Source organism: Vanderwaltozyma polyspora, genomic scaffold, assembly GCF_000150035.1.
Source record: "Vanderwaltozyma polyspora DSM 70294 KpolScaffold1026 genomic scaffold, whole genome shotgun sequence".
Classification (NCBI taxonomy): domain Eukaryota; kingdom Fungi; phylum Ascomycota; class Saccharomycetes; order Saccharomycetales; family Saccharomycetaceae; genus Vanderwaltozyma; species Vanderwaltozyma polyspora.
In genome coordinates, this window is record NW_001834641.1 from 66,998 (window position 1) to 83,972 (window position 16,975).

A 16,975-nucleotide genomic window follows, 5' to 3' on the forward strand; every position below is an offset into this window, starting at 1 on the left:
ACAAGAAAGACCAAAAGGAACAAGCAGAGGAAGAGGATTGGAAGTGAAGCTGTAATTTAAATGGAAACTGGGAATGATCTATCTAGTTAGTTAGTTAGTTAGTTAGTTAGCATGAATAAAGAAATAAATAGTTGGGAATAATAGCAATATAAGCAGAGTTGCTGATACCAGACCGAGGGAACGGAGAAGGGAGAGAGGGAGGGAAGGGGGGTTAGCCGAGTGTATCCTAGATTAAACAAAACAAAACAGAATAGAACAAGATAAAATAAATGGTATTATTATTATGAACTTTCAATTGGCAAGATGGATTAGAGTTAACACAAATAGGATTGTGTTGTTGTAGTTGCAGTTGTAATTGTAATTGTACAATTATATTGTATACAATAGTTTGGGCGATATGTAGTAAGTAGGTATAAGGTGTTTCCCTTGAGAGGTTCTCTCCCCTTGAAAACAATGACTGTTGAAACTATGGAGTTCTTTCGAGTTAGAGATGGGAGCAGAGAGAGCAGCCGGTAGATAGCAGAGAAACATAAGAAGGGAAGGAAAAGTCCAGTGTACTGCGATACACTGGACTGAACTACGCTTAAGATGGGACTGACAGTCAAGTCAGTAAGAAGAGAAGAAAGAGTTAGGTGTGGGATATCCAATGAGTTCAAATAAATTTAAAGCGCATTTTAGAAATTTCTAATTGGGCAGACCCGACCCAGACGGTTTTCTTCTTCTGTTTTTTTATTATTATTCTTTTTTTATTTTGCCCAATTTTCCCAGTGGCTGCGGTCTACTGTCAGTGTAGGGGGGAGGGGTTATATACCATGCTATACCATGATGTGCTGCTATATGGAATGGTACCGTATGGTATCAGAGAGACTAACACAGACTAACACAGAGAGACATATTACAATGTTTTCCAATGTACATTTGTTCGGTAGTAGTAGAGAAAAGGTAAGCAATAACTAACCTTGGATGAGTTATTGTCGTATGTTCAGAGAAGAAACAGACACTGTCGAACCACTAAGTTGGGTTACTGGTCTGGTAGGAGCAACAGCAACAGTGAGAGATAAAAGAAATGGTTTTTGTTACTACACTGTCTGTAATTGAAATATAAATAAAAAGAGTAGTCTTATGCGTGTGTCTTCTTCTTGTTATGCGTAGTATCGGCTTTTAGGAAATGAATGAATGAATGGTCGGTTAAAATGCTTTATTAGTCCGACAAGGTAGTAAGTATATACGCCGTCCTTCTAGCATAACCTAAAACCAATGAATCTATATTGTCAACTTGTGCTCATATGCCGATCCTCGGTAAACCTAAAGTACCATTTTTAAAAAAAAAAAATACAAACGCAAACACAAAAAAATTAAAACTTAACTAAAGCTGATTTCATGCTTGCCTTCGCTTCGAAAATAAAAAAAAAAGATAGACACAGACATACATACATACATATACAGATAGAGAGAGAGTCACATTCATCGTCATGTACAGGAACTGAGGTAAAAAAAAAGAAAAAAAAAATAAAAATTCAATCTTTTATCCAACGAAGAGCCCGGAACATGCGTACATTGAACACAGCTAAAAATTGTCCGGAGAAAAATAGTTGCATGGTCACGCGCCATCTATCACATGGACTTATCCGATCATCGGTAAACCCTCGGTCTATATCTGTTCCTTGTCCCCTCGTATGATTCTCGTTAATTACGTATGTCATACCTAGTCTAGTCCCTTATTGCTCTACTACTTCTACCTTTTTGGAATTGGCTCTTTGTTTTTTTTTATTCATTTGGAATTGGCCCTTCTCATAACATATATGTCGTTCATCGTTTAAAGTAAGTCGATTGCCAATGCGCTATCTATGGGTTCAATCAATGCATTCACTTATACACCAATGTGCCCTAAAAATAGTGCCAACGGAATTCGAAATTCGTGGATTCATAATATTATGATCAACTACTCATCACCATTGCTCAATCGATCAATCGATCTATTGGCTCGGTTTTTGTGTATTAGCCCCATCAGTAACAAATTATTCTTGTTTACTCATTTGTTCATTCTGCTGATTTAGAATTAAAAATATATATACATATATAACTGATTATCATAGAAATGATAATAAATAAAACCAGTGGATCCAGATACTAAATATTCATCGTCATTTGATGACTACAATAACAGTTGACTGTTTCAGTAACTTATGATTGTTATTCTGACTAGAGGCACTTCCGGCGGCTATCTGTCATGTGACTATCCTACTTTCTTTTTTTGCCTCTTTTCGCGTAAAATCAATTCGCCAAAAACTTTTTTTTCTTCCATATTTTTCGGCCTTTCACCCTTATTTTTGACCGATATATAAATTTCACATCGTACTATATGAGGTTAAATTTGGTTTGTCGCAGTGTTTGCCATATATAGTAAATCTATTTCGTCGGCAATGATGTAAATTCTGCGAAACAGTGTCAGTGTCAGTGTCAGTAAATTCTGATATCTATGTTGTTGTCCTTACTACATAAATAACAAGACTGTTTTTTAAAAAAAATTGCACAAACACAACATTTAAATTACACTAACTATCATTCTCTTTACTAGAGTCATTGTTTTCTAGAATAAAAATTGACCGTTGTTTCCATGTTGGTTTACATCACAACATGGTTTCAAACCCATTTGTGTCACATCTGTCGAGTTTAACAAATATCACATCACGATCCATCCTCATCGAAACTTCTTTTATAATTCTTTATACCCACTTGTTCTTTTAATTTTTATTCTCATACAAACACACACGCACGCACACATACATACACATCTATACACACACATATATATATATATATATAAATGCGAATAATGATATATGCCTATACATATATATATATATGTGTGTATATATAGAGATATCTAAACATGTATATGGCTTGATTATCTTTTGTATAATAAATATCTCAAAGAACCATGAAACTATCCACGTTGCTCACTGTTCTAATAACTCACTTGGTTACCTTACAGGTAGTTGTTCAAGGTATTAATCTAAATGCAACGAAATTGACATCACAAAATGATACTGTTCATTTACAAGCATTTCAAAACGTTATCCCACACTATAACGGCATGCTATCAAATGATTTAAATAATAGCAATGCAAATATTATCGGTATGGAAAGGTTAAAGAAAACTCCATTTCCCCCTTGGCTAACTGAATTTACAGGTATCACAGAATGGCCAGGTTTAAACCCTCCATATATACCTTTAGATTTCATAGATATGGCTAAAATTCCAAATTATGCTACTTATCAACAAGGTAATTGTGACGCAAATCCAAGAGAAGCTTGTTCCTTCGATTGTGATTACTGCGTAGAACCTGACGATGTCCATACTTGCTATAAATTATCTCAAACGTTTGATGATGGTCCTTCTCCTGCAACCGAAAGATTGCTTCAGCATTTAAGACATAGAACTACTTTCTTCAATCTAGGTATAAACATTGTTCATTACCCAGATATTTACAAAAAAATGATAGACAAGGGACATCTAGTAGGTACTCATACTTGGTCTCATGAATATTTACCAAGCTTATCAAATGAACAAATTATTGCTCAAATAGAGTGGTCAGTTTGGGCAATGAATGCCACTGGTAACCATTTCCCAAAATGGTTCAGACCACCATATGGAGGAATAGATAATAGAGTGAGATCCATTACAAGAATGTTCGGCTTACAGGCTGTATTGTGGGATCACGATACCTTTGATTGGAAATTAGTTGCTAATGATCCATCTCAAAGTGAAGGTCAAATTTACAGAAACGTTATGGATTGGATGAAAACTGGAAGAGGTTTAATTTTGGAACATGATGGTGCTGAAAGGACAGTCGATGTTGCAATTAACGTATATGATATCATTGGTAGAGATCAATTAACCGTCGCCGAATGTGTGGGTGGTGCAGATTACATCAGAAAATTTGATTATAACGGTGAATTGTAGTTTTGGTTTTGTTTATATATAAATATAAGCACAATTGGATGATATTTTCTGTTTTTCAGATACTACTTTATGGAACAACAGAAAATTTCATTTTTTTATATTTAATTCTTTTACTTTTACTTATTATAATCCTTTTTGCCATTATTAAAAAAAAAATTGAAAAAACTTTTAGAAGAACATATCTTAAAAATGCACCAATATACTTTATATCATTTTTTCAATTAAAGTTTAATAAATTATATAAATTATATATATGTACTTCATTTTATAGACATAATCAATCTCTTCTCATCATTGCTATCAAGTTGCAATAACGTAGATATAACCGGCAATAATTGAACCCTCTGTTCCCGATGCTCTAAAAATCCAAGCAAAACATTTTTGATATATGCAATTTTATCGTTTAATTCAGATTGTGTTTCCACTGGTGTACTAGATCTCTGTATTGGCTTATTACTAACCGATAAGAATGATTGAGATTGATTCAAAGCGGCATTATTAACGTTACTGCTACTATTATTAGACATTGAAATAACCGAACTGGATCTACTAGATCTAGTAGAATTACTTATCTTTTCTTCTCTTAACGAGTTAAGTTGATTGGATAAAGTTCTGTAATTCTTTGAAATTCTATCAAATTTTTGATTCAATTCTTTATTCAATTTCATTAAGTTGTCATTTGATTCAATTAAATCACGAATCTTTTTGTCCGAATTTGCCAACGCTTCCTTCAGGTTAGAATTCAATTTTTCTAACTCCCCAGTGTCATCATCATCTTGACTAGTCTTACGTTTCATCTTAGCATTCATTGAATTTAAAGTTTCAACTTCATCAATTAATTGTCTTTCCCGTAACTTTAACGTATGAATCTCTGAACTTAATTCCGCATTAGCCCTCTTTAAATCTTGAACATCCCTGTTATTTCTAGAAGCCTGCAATGCTATTTCAGATTCTAATTTACCCTTTTCATCATTCAAATATGAAACTTTATCTCTTAATTCTTTTAATTTAGTTGTATCATCATTTTGAGAATCTGAAATTAACCTACGCATAGTTGACGCCTCTCTTGTTTTTTCTTGGATTGCATTTGCATATTCACTCAATTCATCTTCTAACGACAAGATTCTCTTATTCGCTTCCTTCAATTTCACGGTAAGCTCTTCACATTGCCTTTGAATAGATTCCACTTGATCATTTGAATTACTCTTTAAGCTTTGTAATGTATCATATTTTTCTTGCAATACTGATAGCCTCTCAGAAAGTTTACCATTTTCTTTTATATAACTTTCAAAAGAATCATTGTTTTTAGTAGCACTAATCTGGAGTTCATTGTTTTGTTTTTTCATCAAGTCAATCTTATTCTTTAATTGTTCTGTTTCTTTTTGCATAATATCCAGCGAGGTCTTATTAGAATTTGATTGTTCATTGTATTTTTTGACTTGATCTTCTAGATATGCAATGGTTTTTTCTTTTTGGTTCACATTCGTTTTTAAATTTGCCTCTGACTTCTTTAACAGAGTTAACTCTCTGACTTGTGAAGATAAACTATTATTATCGTTTTTCAATTTTGAAAGTGATTCATTTGATTTCAATACGTCTTGTTGTAGCTTATTTTTTTGTGTTTCAGCTGCATCCAAAGATTTCTTTAATTCGCTAACATTTTTAGTTAGTGAGTCAATAGATATATTCAATTCCTTTTGCTTAGATTCAAATTCAGCCTGTAACTTTTCTTTTTCTGAAGTTAACTTCATCAAATCTTTCTTTAAAATTTCGATTTCTTCGCCTTGCTTGGAACCTGCCTGTTTCAATTGATCTTTTGCTTCAACAAGTTCATTTCCCACATCACGTAACATATCTTTGACTTCTTCTAACTCGGTTGATTTTTGTTTTAAAGAAGAATTAGAAACCGATAACGCTTCCTTAGCAGAATCCAATTCCTTCTTTACAACTTCTAAATCTTTGATATTATTAGTAGTTTCAGTTTCGTATTTTTCCTTTTCAGTTTCGTATTCAAACTTTAATTTATCACATTCAGTATGTTTTTCTTTAAATTCATTATATTCTTTCAATAAATCATTATATTTTTCTGATGTAAATTTCGATGAATTAGCATCTAGACCTGATTCAACTGAAGGTGAAATAATTTGCAAAGAATCATCATTACTATTTGCGGCATTATTGTTATTGGAAATCTTCTTCTTATTCTTTTTATTTTTCTTCTTTCCACCGCCAGTTGATTGAACATTATTAGTTGGTATATTTGTCTCATTTGTAGTTTCTTCAACTAACTTTCCAATATTAGAATTTTTTTCAAGGTCGTGTTCTAATTTATTTATTTTTTCCGACTTGGCAGTCATTTCTTCTTCCAGAGACGAAAGTCTTTCATCTTTTCCTTCTATAGTGGCTTTTAATTTTAAAACATCATCTGTCTTATCTTTCACTTCGGATTCTAATTCCAAAATTAACTTATCTTTAGTATTTGACTTTTCTTCTAACATTTTAATTAAATCCAATTGGTTTTTAACTTCTGCATTTAATTCATTTACCTTTCCTTCACTTTTAGTCAATTCCTTCTCTAAAAGTTCAACTTTTTGCTTATCCTCAATAGATTTAGTTTCCAATTCAATGAATTTCTCTGTTTTATCCTTTATCTCGGATTTTAAAGTTTCGTTATCTTTAATATGGACTGATAGATTGCCTTCAAGCTCTTTTATCTTATTAGTTAGGTGATCAATATCTTTTTTATGTTTTTCTTTTAATCCGTTATCATTGTTCACTTCAGAAAATCCTGAATTTATGCTTTCAGTTAATTCTTGTATCTTCTTTTTATAATTTTCTTCCTTTTCTTTGAAGTCATCAATTGTAGTTATTTCAGATTTATCCTCCGATTCTTCTTGTTTCTTTGTTTTTAATTCCGAATTCAATGAAGTCAATCTTTTAATTTCGTCATTCAACATCGAAGTTTTTTCATTCATATTCGTAAAGAAGGAAGATAATGAGTCAATATCATCGACATCAGATACTGGTGTATTTTCCATCAAAACCTTTTCAATTTCACTAAATTTTTCTATTTTAACCTTTTCATTTTTATAAGCAGCCAACAATAATGGATATTTTTGCTCATACTTTTCAAATTTACGTAATTTTAACTGAACTTCTTTTGGCAAACCACTGTTGTCATCAACCAATTGTTCTTGCGAAGTGTTGAAATCATCATTTAAACCCTTTGAAATTTCATCAGTAAGATTCTTACCGATCTGCGATAACTGTTTAAACATTTCTTAAAATGTATTCACAGTTACCAGCCTCAGTTCTTCGATTTATCCTTGTTTCTCAATCAGTTACAACATCAGTCATTCAATAGGTTAAAATAGAGGCTTGTGATTATTTTAGTTGAAGTTTCTTGAACATTACTACTTTTTATCTTTTTGATCGATAAAAATCAGATATCAAGGTTACCCGGAAATAATCGAAATGTTTGCTACCATCATTGACAGAGAAGCAATTGATGTCACTGACCAATTTAATGAAGTATCTCAAATAATGTCAGAATAATTTCCTATTTCTAACTTATAACTGAAACTAAATTATTTTATGATGCATTAGATGAAGAAATTCATCTAAATAGTTACTTTCTTTCCTTACTCATTTTTTCAAAATCAAGAGATTGATTTACATAAGATTTAAATATATGCAAAATTTTTACCATTAAAATTATTAAAATTATTAAAATTATTGTTATGATAATGATTATTGTTATGATTATTGTTATGATTATGATTATGATTATGATTATGATTATTATGATTATGATTATGATTATTATGATTATTATGATTATTATTATAATTTTGATTTTGATTTTGATTATTATTTTAAGTCGTCAATAAAATAATTATCTCATTAAGGTATTTCAGTATCCAATTTTCAGTAAATTTTTATTCGTTATTAATTTCTTTAGTAGCGTGAGATTAAACTTTAAAAAAAACTAAAGACATGGAACATAGAAAATACACTACCTTTGACCAGCAATGATAGGTTTATTTCCACCAAGGGTGGTTATATCGACTGATTATAATCTTGTACTCAACAACAGAAACAATACAAAACAACTAATATGAAATCGCATAAATCAAATTGGTCTTCTTCTTATTTTTTGATATTTATTATTAGAATTTTTAGTTTCATTTGACTAGGTCCTTTCAATAATTTTCATTTTTTACCTCCTCCCACTTTTAAAAATTTACTTCTATGATGAGTTGTAGAACCTTTTGGATCTATGGTGCCTGAAGTTGTCCCCTTTTGACCATGGTGGTGAGTAGTAAACACAGAATTCGACGGTGACAAGTTTGCTCCGCCATCATATCTTGGTTCGATTACTAAAGAAAGTTCATATTGTTTTTCAATATGAGGAATGTTCTCAGTATTATTTACAATAAATTCTTTAACCTCCTCATATGTGTTTATCTTATATCTAACTTGTTTGAACTTTATAATTTCTTGAATAATTTCAACTACTCTTCTTCTCTTATAGAAATTAATTATTGTGGATCGAGGATCCAAAAAATCAGGGTTACCACTGGCTACAAATGTCAAATCAGATAAAAATACACCAAAAAATGGAACACATGGAATTGACTTATTAATAGAACCTACTTTTTCTCTGTAATTCAAAAAGTTTTTGGTTGAATTCATTAAATTGTTCAGAGCTTTCAAATTTTCGACATGATCAACACCTATCAACTTCCAAGTTTTAGTTAGTCTATATATTGGAGAAGAGTATAGTGCTGAAATGATTGCAGTCATCGATGAGAAATTATTCATGGCCTGACAATGAATTGCAACAGTTATCCAGAATTGAATTAATTTGGCACGCTTTTTTACCTCCGGTTGTGTGACAATAATATAGGAAACAAAATTAGTTAGCTTGTTTGCATTGGAGATAAAATGACTGATGCTCTTTGAGGACGAACTACCAATGTCTCTCCAGACTCTATGAAGACAATCAAAAGCGCTAATTTTAGTATACAATTTCTCATCTATAAGGGTTAGCTGTGTGGCAAAAACAAACGGATCTATATCTAATAGTTTTAATTTCTTGTTGAACTTAAAAAATATACCCGAAGAACCACTCTGTTGTGATATAGATTTTGAACCGTATAAGGAATAAGGTTCAGCTTCATGATGATATTGGATGTTATCGATAAAAAATTGAATTTTAGGACTGTCAGCAAATGAATTTGTCATCTTTGCAGTGGCATAGCTCCCTTTGCTTTCTATAATTTTTTTGTAAATATCCAACAACTCTTCTGCTAAAGGTATCTTTTCATATACTGCATATTCCATAAATTTAAAAATCAAATTATCCTTATTTTGATTCATATAAGATTTATCATAGTAATATGTCGACCAGAATTTTGAGAAAAAAAGGTGTAATATTTTTACAATGTTCTTCTTTGTTGGTGTTGATTTTTCTTCCAACCATATATTGTATTCTCCATAACCTAATCCTTCCGGAGGTTGTGAATTGTACTTATGTATTAAACAGTAGATGAAACCTTTCAAACTGTTCAATTCTTCATCTGATTGTTTTTTGTTGAAAACAGATAATAGCGTTAATAACATTATTACACTGTAATTTTTATCTAAAAATTGATGATTTACCAAATGTTCAATTAATGCATATACATTTCCACCTTTAATTCTATTTTTAGCATCTAAAATCAAATCCGATTCATATTCCAATTTTAGATACCATGGGTAATCTGCTTGTTTTTCTAATTCATTATCTGTGTTGGTAAATTGACTGAGTTCATTATCTGGTTCGTTTCCAAACCAGCTAATATCTTGATGTTCATTCTTTATCAACTCATTAATTAAATCATTCTTCATCATTCTTGCTGCATAATTCAGTATATTTTCTCTCTCCTGAATTAAATTTTCAACATGAATACAACATAGATTAGAAATTTCTGCATATCTTTCACAAGTTTCTCTTAAAATTAATGTATAATCTGTAAAATGAATCATATTAATTTCGACATCTTTTGCTATCATGGATTTTAATAATTCGTCGTGATCATTAAACATTGCCAATTTCTCGACTGACATAATCGGTTCGTTATAACCCACGGGATCTGAAGATTTCATTGAACAAAATGAAAATGGATCTTCCAAAGTTGTTTGTTGAGCACACATAATGATTTTAATCACAACATCATGCATCAATTGTTTTACATCAAAGAAATCAATTAGAGTCGTTGACATAGAGTCAATCGCATGCGCAACAAATTCTTTTGTTTCTTCATCTAGTAGTAATTTAACGTCATCTTCCTGTTCAAATATAGCACTTCCATCATCAAAACAAGATTTTATTGAACATTTATCATCAACATCTTTTGTAGTCGTCTCACTTGTAAACGAAATTAAATTAATAAATATCGACAAATCCAGCCCTTCCAATATTCTTAAAATAGCCAAATTGGAATTGAATTCATCATAAGCCTTCAAATTAATTTCTAAATCTCTTTGCATCGATCTTGGTTGATCTAAAACACCAATATGTTCACCTTGGTTTGCAAAAACTTTATCATTGACCTGTTTGGCTCTTTTTTGTAATTGAGAAAGTGTATCATAATTTAAAGGGAACACTGCTTTTTGCTTACTTGAATTGATGGAACTAATTGAAGAAGAACCGTAAGATAGTGCCTTCTTCTTTAAAGGAGCATTACTAGAATGACTTGGATTAATAAATTCATTTGGGATTATCGGTCTCTTGTTAACATTAACAAAGGGATTTACCCATGAACCACCATTAAAGGAGTTTCTTAAAAACCTTGGTGTTATCTGAGGAAATACAATATTTGAAAATTCCAGTGAATTATCCTTTGAATGTGTAATGTTACTTCCAGTACTGCTATTGCTATTATTTGCAATTGACTGAAACAATAATGGAACGATATTTGATAGTTTTGCGTAAGAGGTATCGATGTCTTTACAAAGAGATTCCAACGAATCCTTTGGTATTGTACTATATGAGTAATAGTATAGGGTGGAATCAACGGAAATACTACTCAATATAGAGAATATTTTTTTCAGTAGAAGCTGAAATTTCTTCTTGTGAGTTTTTTCATTCCATATAAGATCATAATCATCATTATTCTTAAAATTCTGCGGCTTTACTAAATTGAATGCCAAATTTACATGTAAAAAAGTGGAAGTTAATTTATCTAAAGATTTGAAGTAATTACCTGAACTAAATCTTGTATCTTTAAAATTCTTATAGGTTATCTCTATATTGGTATTAATTAATTGATGGAGTTGGCTCCAATCTTTTACATCTATTGCACTGTTCATATAAAATATACTATTCGGATTTATAATCTCTTGGTCGTTGCCACTAGCTTCTAATTTAGGGGTGCTCCCTGATAAATTCACATTTGATAATGACGTTGGTTCTCTATTATTGATTAAATTTTCACTATTTGGTATGACAGCCGTTGAAGAGGTAGTGTTCGATAGATTGCTACTGTTGCCTGTACTTGCACGTTTTGTGGGACCATTATTATTATTACTATTACTACTGTTACCGTTTTTGTTGTTATTAATAGTATTACTGGCGATTTCATCGGATTTCCCCCTATTATAGTTTAAATCATGCATTAGGGAGGCAGAAGATGAAGAAGTAGTAATTGGTGGGTATCGTTGATTGGAGAATGTATCTAAATCTTTAACATTTGTAAATTGTTGTAATTCATCTATAGATGATAATGATCTTCGCCTCACATTTGCACTTGCATTTGCAAGTGGTGGTGATGTGCTAGTGTTTGATAAATTATTTAAATTAGTAATGGCTATTCTTTTAAAGGAGGGTCTTTTCTTCATGGAAGAAGTGAAGTTATTTGGGAACCAGCCTCTCTTAACAATGCCATTACTAATGATAAAACCATCCCACCAGCCTGAATTATGCTTGTAAAGAACATAAATTACATCGGTAGCTTTGAATTGTAAATACTTAACATTCGAACTATTTGTAACATTTAATTTGGAGTCATATATTGCTAAAACGACATCTATCACCTCCGAATTGTAAGGAGGAATCAAAGAAGGCTCCGGCACCATTAGATATTCTATTCAAAGAGAATATATATTTATTAATAATATTACTAATAAATATATCCTTTAAAGAACAGAATAAAAATAGAATTATTTTTTTATTTTTGCAAAAAGAAGATAAAATAAAATATATCAAAATTGTGAAGAGACAATAAAAACCACCAAATTAGGTATTTGAATTAAACCCAAAAAAATATTATTTAAAAACTTAATGTGTAAATGGTATTAGTGTTACAAGTTTCGCAATTCTTGAAATGGACCGAACTTAACTTGACTTAACTTAACTTAGTTTAACTTAACTTAACTTGAGTTAACTTGACCTAACTTAACTCAACTAAGGTTGAAGCCAGAGCTGAAGTTAAAATGAAAACCAGTGAAGTACTTCAAAAAAATATTTAAAAATAGACCAAAAATAGTTGGAACTATATTTAATAATGATAAGCCGTTATGATGAATGTATATAAATAAATCAGCAAATATATTTATATATATAAAGGAAGAAGAATAAAAACGAGAAGAGAATGGAGGCAAAAAACAATCATAAAGTGTTTAAGTAAATGATGGTGATGATGATATGATGATGGTGATGAATAGAAACTAAAATATTGTATTTAAATTAGTAATGACAATTAAAATAATAAGAATGGTAATAACAGCAATAATAATTAATGTGAATGAAATAGAATATTAAGTAAGAGAGATTAGAGTGAGAGAAAACCAGAGAAGAATAGAAACAACAAACAGACAAACAAACAAACAAACAAACAAAATTGGCAATACGAGAAATATGATAGAATCAAAATGTAAGTAAGGTACGGTTACAGAAACAAAGTGAAAAAACGAAAAAAGGCATTAAAATTTCAGAATTCGATTGATTTGATTCAATTTTGATCCAATGTTTAATGATATGCTAAATGTTATCCTACAGCTGCCACTCCCATTGCTACTGCATTTATTATTTTTATTTATTTATTTTTGCTCATAGTATGGGAATCAGCATAAGAATAAGAATAAGAATAAGACTAAGAATAGGTTAAGAGATTAGAGAAAGACCCATATGGAATAGATCATTCAGATAAGAGAATTCCTGCAAGACAAGACAAGACGGGGATGTGAGTGAGTGAGTGAGAGAGTAATATTTGAATAAGATAACACCTATAACCAACATTCATTCATTCATTCAGCGACAGAGTGTTGAACCTCTTGAATTTCTTAAACTTTTACTTAAACTTCAACTGAAATAGAATTTCTAGATAATACAAAATAGAATTAAGCTCAATCGAGAGAAAAATAGGGTGGACGAACATGGTATATAAGCGAAAAACAGCATTTCTACACACCTTTGTTGTGGTAGTGGTTATACCGCAATAGGTTCTTGACGGATTGAATAAGGAAAAACAGCTAATTAAAGTTAGAGACATGTATCAAAAAAAAAAATAATTAATAAAGATAAATGACAGTGTGGACGTTGATGTTGATGTTGATGATAATAGTAATGTTTATTTAATATTGATGCTAACATTATTCAAAAGTGTTAACTTCTCTTATTCTTTCGTCTATTTATTTTTTTGGTAGAATAATGTATTCACACGGCAATAATACTGTATGGTGATTGCATATAGCCCTAGAAGTATTGGAAACCTGAATTTTTCAAGAGCCTTCTTTTGTCTGTTTCGTCACTGGATATTTTTAGACATATATATCCCACAGACGTACATACCTACGATACGATACAAACGTGATGGAAAAAGTGTATGGTCTCAGCTCAGCAGATGAGACAAGTGTGCAATGTTTGATATGAGAAATTATTTCAAGAAGAGAATTGATGCGACAGGGAGACGAGGGGGTGGGGTGGATGGAGGGGGGGGGGGGGGTGAAGCGGTTTAGTTGGGTAGAGGTGTGACGAAAGACATACCTCAATAACCTAGTGCGTTCGACAATATTATCTTGTTTTTCAAAGAAGTCAACATAGTGTATATGTAAATGGTAAAATGCTAATGTATGGTAAATAGTGTTTTGACCCTTTACCTATTTATCTTATATTTTTTTCTCTCTCTGGTGCTGCTGCTGAAAAGAGAAATGCTCGGAGGGAAAGAGAAGAAAAAGAGAAGAAAAAGAGAAGAAAAAGAGAAAGTAGGTAGCAAGAGATTTTAGAAATAGAATATATTTGATAGAACTTATGGCCATATGAAGCAGACGGGACTGGACTTGTAAATTTAAAACGTATCATTTATTATTACAGTAATTGTGATTCTATCCTACAATGAATATAAAGTTTATCGCTGTTTTGTAGAGTAAGTTTCTTTGAAAGTGTATCTGAACACAGTACCCACCTCTGATTGTAGTGCTTGTATTAGCGATAGCGTAGTTTATTCAGACACAGCAGGATCTATTTATAGAAGGCAGTTTCGTGAGGTTTGAGAAAGCAAGAAAGTGTCGTCAGGTACGTATGGGGAAAACGGCCGAGACAAAAACCATAACAGGTATACGGGAACCAATATGAGGAAGAAACTGTACACTTGCTGTTTAATGGGAGTTGGGAAAATTTTTTTGGTAATGGATATTGTATCAGGCTTTAAGTCGAGGGAGGATGGCAACCCGTTTTATATCCGATTTTGCTGCTTGTGCTATTTATTGTGGTTAAGTTGAATTGAGGTCAAGGGGAATTCTAATTGAGTTTACTATTTGACGCTGAATTAATTCAAAAAAACATTACTATCAACACTATTAATCATTGATATCAATGTTTTTAACTCAGTTGTGAAATTATGATCGTTTGTTTGTTGACGTATAAGATGAATGAGGGGTTTGTGCATTTGAACCATAAATAAACATGAATACGTTATTTTCTCACTAAAATATTCTAGTGTCTTACTCGTTAAAATATTAAGATTAATATTATTTAAAACACTTCTAGTAAAAGAACTCACACCTCATAAAGTCTGATGCATATAAGACGTGGTCGCTGTCGTTACCAATCGTTACCAACAATACATTCTAAAACAAAACATTTCTGCGAGTGATCTTAATCTTTTATGTGGGTGAAGTTTTAATTGTTTCAATTGAATCAAAAACCACATTCATAAAAATTTTATTATTATTATCTTTATTTCTTATTGTTTCTTGACCTTGTTTGAATTTGGCACTTTGGTCCAAATACATTTATTATTTCTGTTATTGAAAACAACATCAAGAGGTCTTTCTGCTAATATATTGAAGTTGTCTTGTTTTTGAAAAATATCAACTGCATGCACATGTGATCCATATTGTCACATGTGGTAGCGATGCGATTTATAGTTGTTTTTTTCTTTTTCTTCAATATTCTTTTTTTTTTTCTCGAAACAAAAAAAATATTTCCCATTTGCCATCATTTGTTAATGACTGAGAATTCATTATGGTGAAAATTTAATTAGCAAATGCAGATGCAACAATTTTTTTATGAGTAAACTAGTAATGCTTAAGGTTAATATAGATATTAGATTTTGATTATACATATATAACACTTTTACTTTGTTTCCCAATTGCCAAGCTAACCAAGCTGTAAAAGAGATTTGAATCATGTCTGAAGAATCTGCCGCTCCTGCTGCTGCTCCAGTTGTTGAAGGCCAAGAACCTGTAATCTTAGGTGAAGATGGTCAACCATTATCAAAGAAAGCTTTGAAAAAGTTACAAAAAGAACAAGAAAAGCAAAAGAAGAAGGAGGAAAGAGCTCGTCAATTGCAGTTGGAAAAAGAACAACGTGAAAAGGAAGAAGCTAACCAAGTTGATACTGCTGCCGATAACTATGGTAAGTTACCATTGATTCAATCAAACCCAGCCGATATTACTGGTGAAAAAAGAATCAAATTAAATGAATTGACTGAATCAATGGATGGCCAAACTGTTCTATTCAGAGCTAGAGTCCACAACACTAGACAACAAGGTGCCACTTTAGCTTTCTTGACTTTAAGACAAGAAGGTGAATTGATCCAAGCTTTAGTCAGATGTAACAAAGATGGTTCTATTACCAAAAAGATGACTAAATGGGCAGGTTCATTGAACTTGGAATCCATTGTTTTAGTTCGCGGTGAAGTTAAAAAAGTTGAAGAACCAATTAAATCAGCCACCATTCAAAACTTGGAAATTCATATCACACAAATCCATTCCATCAGTGAAACTCCTGAAAACTTACCAATTCTATTAGAAGATGCTTCTAGATCTGACGAACAAGCCGAAAAAGCTGGTTTACCAGTTGTCAACTTGGACACAAGATTAGACGCCCGTGTTATCGATTTAAGAACTATCACTAACCAAGCTATTTTCAGAATTCAAAGTGGTGTTTGTCAATTATTCAGAGAATTTTTAATTAACAAGAAGTTTACCGAAGTTCACACTCCAAAATTATTGGGTGCCGCTAGTGAAGGTGGTGCTAACGTATTTGAAGTTTCTTACTTCAAAGATGCCAAGGCTTATTTGGCCCAATCTCCACAATTCCACAAGCAACAATTGATGGTCGCTGATTTTGAAAGAGTCTTTGAAATTGCTCCAGTTTTCAGAGCCGAAAATTCCAACACTCACCGTCATATGACTGAATTTACCGGTCTTGATTTAGAAATGACCTTTGAAGAAAACTACCATGAAGTTATGGATACTTTAAGCGAATTATTTGTATTTATTTTTGGTGAATTAAACAAGAGATTTGCTAAAGAAATCGAAACTGTTAGAAAACAATATCCAGTCGAAGAATTCAAGTTACCAAAAGATGGTAAAATGGTTAAAATCAATTACAAAGATGCCATTTCTATGTTAAGAGAAAATGGTAAGACTGATATTGGTGACTATGATGATTTAAGTACTGAAAATGAAAAGTTTTTGGGTAAGTTAGTTCGTGAAAAATACGATACTGATTTCTAC

The 16,975-nt window shown here is 31.5% G+C and overlaps 4 protein-coding genes across 4 annotated transcripts; 2 read left to right on the forward strand and 2 right to left on the reverse strand.

Annotated features, from left to right (window-relative positions):
- Positions 1 to 2,941: 2,941 nt before the first annotated feature.
- Positions 2,942 to 3,967, forward strand: CDA2 (chitin deacetylase CDA2; the record flags this gene model as incomplete). Its single annotated transcript, XM_001643990.1, has 1 exon — positions 2,942 to 3,967. One exon carries the CDS (start codon positions 2,942 to 2,944, stop codon positions 3,965 to 3,967), a length of 1,026 nt encoding a protein of 341 aa, XP_001644040.1.
- A 260-nt stretch (positions 3,968 to 4,227) lies between these two features.
- Positions 4,228 to 7,245, reverse strand: IMH1 (Imh1p; the record flags this gene model as incomplete). Its single annotated transcript, XM_001643991.1, has 1 exon — positions 4,228 to 7,245. The coding sequence occupies one exon, from the start codon at positions 7,243 to 7,245 to the stop codon at positions 4,228 to 4,230; it is 3,018 nt and encodes a 1,005-aa protein (XP_001644041.1).
- Positions 7,246 to 8,179: 934 nt separating this feature from the next.
- Kpol_1026p32 (uncharacterized protein) lies at positions 8,180 to 12,088 on the reverse strand (the record flags this gene model as incomplete). Its single annotated transcript, XM_001643992.1, has 1 exon — positions 8,180 to 12,088. One exon carries the CDS (start codon positions 12,086 to 12,088, stop codon positions 8,180 to 8,182), a length of 3,909 nt encoding a protein of 1,302 aa, XP_001644042.1.
- Positions 12,089 to 15,640: 3,552 nt separating this feature from the next.
- Positions 15,641 to 16,975, forward strand: DPS1 (aspartate--tRNA ligase DPS1; the record flags this gene model as incomplete). Its single annotated transcript, XM_001643993.1, has 1 exon — positions 15,641 to 16,975. A coding segment is annotated over one exon (1,335 nt), but the record flags the coding sequence as incomplete, so codon positions are not given.